Here is a 12,500-nt window from a genome sequence, read left to right on the forward strand (position 1 = left end):
AAACAAAAGAAGTCAGCAGTATAGCGGTTGAGCATGACAGCAGTGGGATTCTCTCCTACTTTTTTGGGATTCTGTCCTGCTTTTCCTACTTAAAGAGTCTCTCTCTCGATGATCTGCATCCTTCATCAGTAACTTTTTCTTTTTAAAGGAAAACCACAAAACTGTCCCTTCCAACTTCAGATTAATGTTTCGTTTATCTGGGACCAGTATAAACTAATAATTGACATTCTTTTCTCTTCTAAGCATCCAGCACACACATAACCATCTCTTCATTAGTGGTTTATTCTGCACAAGTAAACCAGACTTGTGGTTACTTACAGAAAATTCTCAGTTTACAATAGAATTTGATATGTATGTAAAGACATGTGTGTCTTCCAAAACAGCCCTATCAAAATCAAAATTTAATCAGAAAACTGAACACTGAGAGTTTTTAATTAGAAATGTACAACATGTTTATTCAGTGGTCTGCATTGGAACTGCAGAGTCCTAACCACTGGACCACCTGGGAATTCTCCTGAGTCTATTTTAATTTTGCTAATAAAATACACCTACATTTCTCTGTCCATTGAAATGAATTCTGTGAAGCCTAACTATAGCATTTGCCATAATATTATTTAAGCAAACATAAGCCAGTATATGAAAAGTGAGGCGATAATTTTAAGCTTGATGGTACATTGTTTTTGTTTATTTTTTGGTAAACCTCTGTTGAGACATAACTCACATACTATACTATTCACCCACTTAAAGTGATGAAAGTGAAAGTTACTCAGCCGTGTCTAACTCTTTATGACCCCATGGACTATACAGTCCATGGAATTCTCCAGGCCAGAATACTGGAGTGGGTAACCTTTCCCTTCTCCAGGGCATCTTCCCAATCCAGGAATCAAACCCAGGTTTCCCGCACTGCAGGCAGATTCTTTACCAGCTGAGCCACAAGGGAAGCCCTACATTTAAAGTGATGGCCTTAATATATTCACAGAATACCACAGTTGACTTTAGAACATTGTCAATACCCCATAAAGAAACCTTACACTGTTTACTATTACCTCATCAATCCCTCTCATCCTGCCTTCCCCTTTAAAAGTGTGCAGTGCAGTGGTTTTTATTATAGTTGTATAGCCATTACCACAAGCTAATGTTGGAACACGTTCATCACCTCAGAAAGAAACCCTGTACTCATTACTCCCATCCCCCCAAAAAACCAACTAATGTACCGTCAAAATAGATTTGCCTTTTCCGGCCACTCAGCTAAATGGAATCATCCAGTATATGGTTCTCTGTACTGATTTCTTTCACTTAGCATAATATTTTCAAGGTTTATGTTATAGTATGTGCTGGTACTTGGTTTCTTTCTATTTTTTTGATTCACTTTTGGCTGTGCTGGGTCTTTGTTGCTGCTTGAGCTTCTCTCTAGATGTGGTGCAAGGGCTTCTCATTTCAGTGGCGTCTCTTGTTGCGGAGCACAGGCTGTAGCACATGGGCTCAGTAGTTGCGGCTCCCAAGCTCTAGAGCACAGGCTTAGTGGTTGTGGCGCATGGGCTTAGTTGCTCCACAACTTGTGGGATCTTCCCAGATCAGAGACCAAACCCATGTCTCCTGCACTGGCAGGTGGATTCTTCACCCCTCAGCCACCAGAGAAACCCCCTCATTTCTTTTTGTAGCCAAATAATATTCCATTTTAAGGATATGTCACATTTATCATCCATTCATCAGTTAATGGACATCTAGATTTTTTCCATTTCGAGCTGTTAGGCATATTGTTGCTGCGAATGTTCATGTACCTGTCTGTGTGGACATATGTTTTTATTTCTCTTAGGTTTATGCCTACAAATAGAATGCTGGGTCATATGATAACTCTATATTTAACCTTGTGAGGACTACCAGATGGTTTTCCTAAGTGTCTGCACCATTTTACATTCCCACTAGCACTGTTCATATGTTCCAGTTCTTACACGTCTTCACTGATATTTTTTATTGTCTGTCTTTTGATTATAATCATTCTAGTGAATGGAAAGTGGTATCTCATCAGGGTTTTGATTTGCCTTTTTCCGATGACTAATAATGTTGAGTATCATTTTGTGTGCTAGAATTTGTATGTGTTTATTTTTGGCTGTGCTGGGTCTGTGTTGCTGCGCTTGGGCTTTCCCCAGGTGCAGCGAGCAGGAGCACCGCACAGCACTGCTGTGCAGTGCACAGACTTCTCATTGCAGTGGCTTCTGCTCTGGTTGCGGAGCATGGGCCCAGTTGCCCTATGGCATGTGGAATCCTGCCGAAGCAGGGATCGAATCCATGTCCTCTGTATTTGCAGGCGTATTCTTAACCACCAGGGAAGTCCATCATCTGCATTATTTTTTAAAATTTATAGCTTTTTTTTTCCTTCCCTGAAGAACTTAGTTTCTTTCAGTTAGTTTCTTATAGCACTATTTGGAATCAAGTCTTTTTAAGGCTGTCATTTGTTTAGCCACTGTGTGTGCCAAGAACTTTTCTGTATTATTTTTAACTCTGATACCAACCTTGTGAAATAGCTCTGTAATCCCCATCTTGTAGCTGAAGAATTTGAGGGTTAAAGAATGAGTTGGGCTCTGTTGCACACTTGAAACTGGTGGAAGTATTCATCATTCTGGGAAGGTTAGCAAGTTAAAGGATAACGGACTCTCTAATTCAGAGCATTGAATTTCACAGGTCATATGGTTTATTTTTTGCACTAAGGAAGACTTCACTCTGGCTTCTACAACTTAAAAAGAAATGCTGGCTACTCAGTAAGATTTTATTAACCAGCACCCGGCTCCTTTCTCACACACATCTGGAGCAGACCCTGCTTCTCAGGGCTTTCAACCCCTGTCTTCCAGAAGTATCTCAGGCAACAAAGCTTTAAGACCAGGATCAAACTTCAGTTGGCAATAGTTACTTAACAACCAGAAAGGTAAAACCAAGTTGTAAAGCTTAATGGGTTACTGTTGAGCCTCAAGTCAAAGAGTATTTTTGAATCCATAGTTTTGAAAAGAACTTGAAAAGTTAAAAATATTGTTTGACAATAGAAAATCTAGGACTTCTGCATTTCTGTGTAAGTTTTAGGAATCAGCTTGTTAATTTCTATAAACTGATCCTAAAATTTATTTGTAAATGTAAAGAACTTAGAATATCCAAAACAGTTTTGAAAGAGAAGAAAAAAGATGGTGGACTTAAGCAATCTGATTTCAATGAAAGCTTACTTTAAAACCACAGTAATCAAGACAGGCACAAGGATAGGCATGTAAACCAATGAAACAAAACTGAAAGTCCAGAAGTAAACCTTTATATTTATGGTCAGTGATTTTTTTTTTTTTTTTTTACAAAGGTGCTAAAATAATTCAGTGGCAAAGGGATATAATATTTTCAACACAATCAAAAGTTAACCCAAAATGTGTCATAACCTGAAATGTAAATGGCAAAACTATAAAACTTCTAGAAGAAAAACTTCATGACCTTGGGTTGGGCAAAGAGTTTGTTCATACAACAGTGATACATAGAAGAAAAAATTGATAGGTTGGACCTTGTCAAAGTTTAAAACTTCAAATGATACCATTTAGAGAAGAGATATTTAGGAAATTCCCTGGCAGTGGTTAGAGTTCTGTGCTTTCACTGCTGAGGATGAGGGTTCGATCTCTGGTTGGGGAACTACAATCTCACAAGCCACATGGCACAGCTGAAAAAGAGAGAGAGAAGAGGTATCTGTATACTCATGTTCATAGCACTATTCACAGTGACCATGAGATGGACGCGACCTAAGTGTCCATTGACAGATGAATGGATAAACAAAATGTGGTGTATACATACAATGAGGTTATCACTCAACTTCAAAAAGAAAGGAAAATCTAACACACGCTGCAGTATGGATGATCCAAGACATTATGCTAAGTGAAATAAACCAGTCACAGTAAGATGAATACTGTATGATTCCACTTGAATGAAGTACCTCTAGTAGTCAGACTCAGAGATGGAGAGTGGAATGGTGGTTTCCAGGGTCTGGAGGGAGAGAGGAAGGAGTTACTTAATGGATACAGACTTTCACTTCTGCGAAATGAAGAGTTCTGTGAGTGGATGGTGGTGATGGTAGCACAACAGTGTGAATGTACTTAATGCCACTGAACTGTGTATTTAACCACAGTTTAAAAAAAGATAGTATTAACAAAAGCAAAGGGGGACTTCCCTAGTGGTTAAGAATCTGAGGACACAGGTTCGATCCCTTGTCCAGAAAGATCCCACGTGCTGAGTGCTGCAGCTACTGAAGCCTGCACTCCTAGGACCTGTGCTCTGCAACAAGAGAAGCCACCACAATGAGAAGCCCAAGCACCACAGCGAAGAGTAGCCCTGCCTTTCCGCACTAGAGAAAGCCTGTGTGCAGCAGTGAAGACCAATCACAGCTAAAAATAAATTTTTAAAAAATTTTAAAAATTGGGGGACTTCCCTGGTGGTCCAGTGGCCAAGACCCCATGCTTCCAGTGCAGGGGGGCCGGGTTCAATCCCTGGCCAGGGAACTAGATCCCACATGCTCTGACTAAGACATAGCAAAGCCAAATAAAAATAAGTAAGTTTTTTTTTTTTTTAATTAAAAATTTTTAAAAAAGGAAAAAAAGCTACATACTGAGAGAAAATATTTGGAAATCCTGTTAAAGAATTTGTAGTTAGGATATAAAAAGAGTTCTTACAACTCAATAATAGGAAGATATTTTTAAAAATAGGGTAATACTTTTAATAAACATTTCCTCAAAGGAGAAATATAATGGCTAATAACCACATGAAAAGATACTCAACATCATGATTCAGAATGGCTTTAATCAAAAAAACAGCAACACCAAGTGCTGGTGAAGACTGAAGAAAGCAGAAGCATTGTGCACTGCTGGTGGGAATGCACAGATACAGCCGTCATAGAGAACAACTTGGCAGCTTGTCAAAAGGCTAAATGTTAATTTACCACATAACCCAGCAGATCCACTCTTAGGAATCTCCCCAGTGGGAATGAAAGCAGTCTGCCCACACAAAGATGTGTGCACTGATGTTCATAGCAGCATTATTCATAATAGCCAAAAATGGAACACAATCTAAATGTCCATCAACTGGTAATGGATAAACAAAATATAGTATATCCATACAATGAAAAGCTATTTATCAGTGAAAAGGAACAAACTGTAGATACATGCCAAAATCATGGATAAACCTCAAAAATATTATGTTAATACAGATGGCCAACAAGCACATGAAAAGGTGTTCAACATCACTCACTATTAGAGAGATGCAAATCAAAACTACAGTGAGGTTTCACCTCACACCAGTCAGAATGACCATCATCAAAAAGTCTACAAATAATAAATTCTGGAGAGGATGTGGAGAAAAGGGAACCTTCCTGAACTGTTGGTGGGAATGTAAATTGTTGCAGCCACTATATAAGAATAGTATGGAGGTTCCTTAAAAAACGAGTAACCGTATGATTCTGCAACCCTACTCCTGGGCATATATCTGGAAAAGACAAAAACTCTAGTTCAAAAAAGATACATATACCCTCATGTTCATAGCAGCACTATTTACAGTAGTCAAGACATGGAAGCAGCCTAAATGTCCATTGACAGGTGAATGTATAAAGAAGATGTGGGACATACATACACAATGGAATATATTCAGCCATAAAAAAGAATGAAATAATGCCATTTGCAGCAACTTGGATGGACCTAGAGATTATCATACTAAGGGAAGTAAGTCAGAGAATGATAAGTATCATGTGATATCATTTATATGTGATATCTTAAAAAAGTATACAAATGGGCTTACTAACAGACTAGAAGTAGACTCACAGACAGAAAACAAACTTGGTTACCAAAGAGAAACTTGTGGGGTGGGGGTTATTTAGGGGTTTGGGGTTAATAGAGACATAGTATTATATATAAAATAGTAAACAACAAGAACCTACTATATAGCACAGGAAACTATATTCAGCATCTTGTAATAACCTGTAATGGAACACAATCTAAATATATATATATATAAAAAACTGAACCACCTTGTACATCTGAAACCACCACAACATTGTACATCAGCTCAGTTCAGTTGCTCAGTCAGTCGTATCTGACTCTTTGCAACCCCATGGACTGCAGCATGTCAGGCTTCTCTGTCCATCACCAGCTCCCACAGATTGCTCAAACTTGTTTCCTTTGAGTCGGTGATATCATCCAGCCATCTCATCCTCTGTCACCCCCTTCTCCTCCTGCCTTCAATCTTTCCCAGCATCAAGGTCTTTTCCAATGAGTCAGTTCTTCGCATTAGGTGGCCAAAGTATTGGAGCTTCAGCTTCAGCATCAGTCCTTCCAATGAATATTCAGGGTTGATTTCCTTAGGATTGACTGGTTGGATCTCCTCGCAGTCCAACGGACTCTCAAGAGTCTTCTCTAACACCACAGTTCAAAAACATCCGTTCTTCAGTGCTCAACTTTCTTTATGGTCCAACTCTCACATCCATTTCCATACATGACTCCTGGAAAAACCATAACTTTGACTAGACAGACCTTTGTCAGCAAAGTAATGTCTCTGCTTTTTAATATGCTGTCTAGGTTGGTCATAGCTTTTCTTCCAAGAAGCAAGCATTTTTAAATTTCACAGCTACATTCACCCTCTGTAGTGATTTTGGAGCCCAAGAAAATAAAGTCGATCACTCTTTCCATTGTTTCCCCATCTATTTGCTGTGAGGTGATGGGACCGGATGCCATGATCTTGGTTTTTTGAATGTCACTATACTTCAACTTTTAAAAATTATATTAAATGAAAGAACCCAGTCACAAAAAAACTTCATATTATGAGTCCATTTCTGTGTGTCTAGAAAAGTAAGATTTATAGAGTTAGAAAGCAGATCAGTTGCTTAAGGCTTGAAACACAAGTATCTAAGTGGGGTGATGGAAATGTGGTAGATTATGCTGATGGTTGTACAACTCCAAGTTTTTTACAGTCATTGAATTTGTGCATTTTATGAAATAAATTATACCTCAGTGAAACTTTTTCAAATAAAAGGAGATGATACCTATCTCTTAGGGCTTCTTGTGAGGGTTTATTAGAACAAGTGCCAGGTACAAACTAGGCAACAATAGATGACAATTACTATTTACTGTCATTATTTTTTATATATAACAGCAGCATCTACTGTTAAGACCTCAGAGTCAGCCCTATAGTATAGCATCTGAACATCCTGTTACAGAAACCACCCCCCCAAAAAAAGGAAAACCTAATTAAAGCCTAACTGTATAATATCATTTACTGACTTCTCATTCAGTGTGGGATGGGGAGGGGGCACATTTTTAATTTGTGAAGTCATAGCAAAGAGTGACAAACTTTTATATTCATAATCTTTCCGTTTTAGGGGGAGTAAAGCTTGGATTAGGAGATTTCATTTTCTACAGTGTTCTGGTTGGTAAAGCTTCTGCAACAGCCAGTGGAGACTGGAACACAACCATAGCCTGTTTTGTAGCCATATTAATTGTAAGTATACATTGATTAAAACCTGTTAGAACTCCTTATCTCAAAACTCTGATTAAAAGGCAGTTCTTTTAACCCTAGCTTGGCTGAGTGTTCCAATCACCTGGGGAGCTTTTTAAAAACAAATAATTGGATCTCACCCAAATAGTTTCTCCACGTGGCCACACATTGAAATCACCTGGGAGCTTTTAAAACAGTGCTTCTCTGAGATATTATTTGTTTTAATTGTGTATTTTTTTTAAGTTCCCCCAGGAAATTCTGGTAAGCACCTCTGACTAGGAACCACTGCTTCAAGCCTGGCAGCATAAATAATTGTGTAGAGAATTAGATCAGTCTTAAAGGGGTAAGCAGTTCCTCACTTAGTGTGGGTTTGATGGCAGTTTTGCATTTAACGCCACGACCTGCAACATCCAGTGTCCTCTGGGCAGGCAGTATGAGGCAAGAAAAGCTAACATAGTGCCTGATCACACGTAGATTCTGCTTATAGAGTCACAGTGTGAGCCTGAAGCTTTCAGAACTGTGATTTTAAGTAACTCATAAGATATTTCTTACTGCTGTTTTTGCTGGAGGTGTGATGTCTCGTGTGTGTGTGTGTATATATATATGTATATGAGTGAAGTTGGATGAAAGGTTAGATGAGAGCCTTTACTTGTGTATTTATTTTGTGATTATATTTGTGATTTATCTTGGGCATATGACCAGTTAGAATTTTCATTTATTTCTCTTTTGAGGTTAGTTTTCTGGATGTGTTTTAGTGTCTCAGTTAACTAGGGTAAAAAAATGGGCTGTGTTATATAGCTGCTCTGTGTTTACAAGAAAAGACTGTACAGTTTATAAACAAACGTTTGTTGGTTTATTCCACGAGCACTTCTTTGCCCCCAGACAGCATAAAGAATATTCTTCACCTCTGGGATTTTTAGCTAGCCAAACTAAACCTACAGTAGCCAAGTCAATATTTTAGATAGAAATTTCAGTATTGTTAATTTATTTAAAAATTCATTTTGCTTATTTTCAGATTCTATTCCCTACCTAGAATTAGGGGATGAAATATCAATAATATATGGATAATAATCTCTATTGTGAAGAAAAATAAGTGTTTCCAGATTCAGTGAAAAAACTTTTGTTCTAAAATTTAACCTCAAAGGACCGTGTATTCAGTTAACTAAATTATTATTTTTTTTTTTTTCCGCTCCCTTTCTCCAGTTAACTAAATTAAGACCAAGATTTGTGATTGAGTTGATTTGCACAGAATACTTGCGTAATTATGTCTGCATTTGTGTTTTTTCCCCCCTTCTCCACAGGGTTTGTGCCTTACATTATTGCTCCTCGCCATTTTCAAGAAAGCATTACCAGCTCTTCCAGTCTCTATCACCTTTGGGCTTATTTTCTACTTTGCCACAGATTATCTTGTTCAGCCCTTTATGGACCAGTTAGCATTCCATCAGTTTTATATCTAGCATATTTACAGTTAGAATCTCATGGATTTTTCTCCTTTGACTATAATAAAATCTGGGGCGGACAAAGGTGATTTTCCGGTGTCCACATCTAACAAAGTCAAGATTCCCAGCTGGACTTTTTGCAGCTTCCTTCCAAGTCTTCCTGACCACCTGCACTATTGGGCGTTGGAAGGAGGCTTCTACAGAAAACGGTTTTGAACACGTCATTGTGGTGAACTGAGTCCCTCAATGCAGAAACTACCAGATCTGAGGGACAAGGACAAGGCAAAGCCATGGGCCAAAAAGTTGCTGTGCTCCCACCAGCAGGTTGACCTGTGGTCACAGGTGGACTTTACCAACGCTGCAGACTCTCAGGACTACCATTACCAGGAGGTTAAGTGAAATGGTTTAAACCAAACAGGACTCTTCATCTTAAGCTACATATTGAAAATCAACCTAATAAATCTGTATTGAATTCTGAACCTTTTTGGGAGATACCATAAGGAGAGCAGGCACCAGCAGCAAAATGGAATGATGGGAAGGGACTCAAACTTTCAGACTTTTTGCTGCAGACTTACTATTTTTAAATAAGACTTTTTTTCACCTGAGTCAAGTCAGAGGTATAGGTTGATTTTGACACTTCTTCTCAAGCACTGAAGCTCATTACTATCTGTGGCTGCCGTTTCTTCCCAAGGCCAGTCTGAACTTATTTGAGGTGGCTTTATCTTAAAAGTCTTAACCTCAGGTTCAAATTCAGTAATTTCTGGAAATAATGGGACTATAACTCAACATTTCCTATCACCCTTAGGTAAATTCTGGATTCTCCAACAAATTCCTAATTTGTAGGCATATTGGGAGGTTCACTTGCCTCCAGGTGCCTCCCTCCTTCCCTCTCTCTCCCTTTACTCCCCTCACGAGCACTTGTCCTGTGTGGTGAATAAGAGCCCTGTTGTGGTAGCAGATGGTCCAGTTGTCATAGGATTTTGCTCTTTGTGTGGCACAAAGAATCTGTCATGAATCAGTGCTCTCAGCCCTGCTGTCATAATTTCTTCAATAGCAAAATGCAATGTGTGCCCAAAGACAGTAGAATTAAAGAAGAGTAAAATTGCTCGTGAAGCACTTTTCTGTCCTGATTTTTTCCTTTCTTTCTTTTTTTTTAAACTACAACCCATTGTCTCTTTACAGTAGGTCGGAATTTGAGCCAATAGCCAAAAGCCAGTGGTTTATAAAGTTTACGACTCAGTTGTATCTGTACAAAGCTTGGAGAACACCGTTATTTCCCTTGGTGAGCTGAGGGAGAACCGAGAGTCTGGAGGAGAACCAGCCGCCAAGAGGAGAGAGGAGAGGCCCCCAGCAGCCAGTGGGACAAGATGAGGCCACGTCCTGTGAAGGAGAGGATCCGAGTGATTCCTCAAGCAACTCACAACAAGTGTTCTGCAGTTTCCCTACCTTTCATTTCAATGTACCTCTGCAAGAGCTGGGCCGCCAAGTTCAGCCGCTGAACAGTTCAGTTGGACAGTGAACAGAAATAGAGTCACTGGCTGTGGGCACATGGCACCTCTGGATGAAGCTTTGCCAGGCACACCCCTTCTCTTACCACAGCCAACCTCAGCCATGGTGACCACAACCCTTCTCCTACCACAGCCAGCCCTCAGCCATGGTGGCCACACCCCTTCTACCACAGCCAGCCCTCAACCATGGTGACCACACCCCTTCTCCAACACAGCCAGCCCTCAGCCATGGTGACCACACCCCTTCTCCTACCACAGCCAGCCCTCAGCCATGGTGACCACACCCCTTCTACCACAGCCAGCCCTCAGCCATGGTGGCCACACCCCTTCTACCACAGCCAGCCCTCAGCCATGGTGACCACACCCCTTCTCCTACCACAGCCAGCCCTCAGCCATGGTGACCACACCCCTTCTACCACAGCCAGCCCTCAGCCATGGTGGCCACACCCCTTCTACCACAGCCAGCCCTCAGCCATGGTGACCACACCCCTTCTCCAACACAGCCAGCCCTCAGCCATGGTGACCACACCCCTTCTACCACAGCCAGCCCTCAGCCATGGTGGCCACACCCCTTCTACCACAGCCAGCCCTCAGCCATGGTGACCACACCCCTTCTACCACGGCCAGCCCTCAGCCATGGTGACCACACCCCTTCTCCAACCCAGCCAGCCCTCAGCCATGGTGACCACACCCCTTCTCCAACCACAGCCAGCCCTCAACCATGGTGACCACACCCCTTCTACCACAGCCAGCCCTCAGCCATGGTGACCACACCCCTTCTACCACAGCCAGCCCTCAGCCATGGTGACCACACCCCTTCTACCACAGCCAGCCCTCAGCCATGGTGACCACACCCCTTCTACCACAGCCAGCCCTCAGCCATGGTGACCACACCCCTTCTACCACAGCCAGCCCTCAGCCATGGTGACCACACCCCTTCTCCTACCACAGCCAGCCCTCAGCCATGGTGACCACACCCCTTCTACCACAGCCAGCCCTCAGCCATGGTGGCCACACCCCTTCTACCACAGCCAGCCCTCAGCCATGGTGACCACACCCCTTCTCCAACACAGCCAGCCCTCAGCCATGGTGACCACACCCCTTCTACCACAGCCAGCCCTCAGCCATGGTGGCCACACCCCTTCTACCACAGCCAGCCCTCAGCCATGGTGACCACACCCCTTCTACCACGGCCAGCCCTCAGCCATGGTGACCACACCCCTTCTCCAACCCAGCCAGCCCTCAGCCATGGTGACCACACCCCTTCTCCAACCACAGCCAGCCCTCAACCATGGTGACCACACCCCTTCTACCACAGCCAGCCCTCAGCCATGGTGACCACACCCCTTCTACCACAGCCAGCCCTCAGCCATGGTGACCACACCCCTTCTACCACAGCCAGCCCTCAGCCATGGTGACCACACCCCTTCTACCACAGCCAGCCCTCAGCCATGGTGACCACACCCCTTCTACCACAGCCAGCCCTCAGCCATGGTGACCACACCCCTTCTACCACAGCCAGCCCTCAGCCATGGTGGCCACACCCCTTCTACCACAGCCAGCCCTCAGCCATGGTGACCACACCCCTTCTCCAACACAGCCAGCCCTCAGCCATGGTGGCCACACCCCTTCTACCACAGCCAGCCCTCAGCCATGGTGACCACACCCCTTCTCCAACACAGCCAGCCCTCAGCCATGGTGACCACACCCCTTCTCCAACACAGCCAGCCCTCAGCCATGGTGACCACACCCCTTCTCCAACACAGCCAGCCCTCAGCCATGGTGACCACACCCCTTCTCCAACACAGCCAGCCCTCAGCCATGGTGACCACACCCCTTCTACCACAGCCAGCCCTCAGCCATGGTGACCACACCCCTTCTCCTACCACAGCCAGCCTTCAGCCATAGTGACCCCACCCCTTCTCCTACCACAGCCAGCCCTCAGCCATAGTGACCACACCCCTTCTCCTACCACAGCCAGCCCTCAGCCATAGTGACCACACCCCTTCTCATACCACAGCCAGCCCTCAGCCATGGTGACCACACCCCTTCTACC

At 42.8% G+C, this 12,500-nt stretch overlaps 1 protein-coding gene across 5 annotated transcripts in view; it reads left to right on the plus strand.

The window, feature by feature from the left end:
* PSEN1 (presenilin 1) overlaps positions 1-10,049 on the plus strand; it is a 67,146-nt gene extending 57,097 nt beyond the window's left edge. For all 5 annotated transcript variants that reach the window (XM_019969173.2, XM_019969176.2, XM_019969175.2 and 2 more), the window contains 2 exons: positions 7,382-7,500; positions 8,799-10,049. In XM_019969173.2, the coding sequence (XP_019824732.2) occupies positions 7,382-7,500; positions 8,799-8,954 (275 nt within the window). In that variant the 3' untranslated portion in view covers positions 8,955-10,049. The remainder of the gene's footprint in view (positions 1-7,381; positions 7,501-8,798) is intronic.
* Positions 10,050-12,500: the final 2,451 nt, after the last annotated feature.

Source organism: Bos indicus, chromosome 10 (genome assembly GCF_029378745.1).
Source record: "Bos indicus isolate NIAB-ARS_2022 breed Sahiwal x Tharparkar chromosome 10, NIAB-ARS_B.indTharparkar_mat_pri_1.0, whole genome shotgun sequence".
Lineage (NCBI taxonomy): Eukaryota > Metazoa > Chordata > Mammalia > Artiodactyla > Bovidae > Bos > Bos indicus.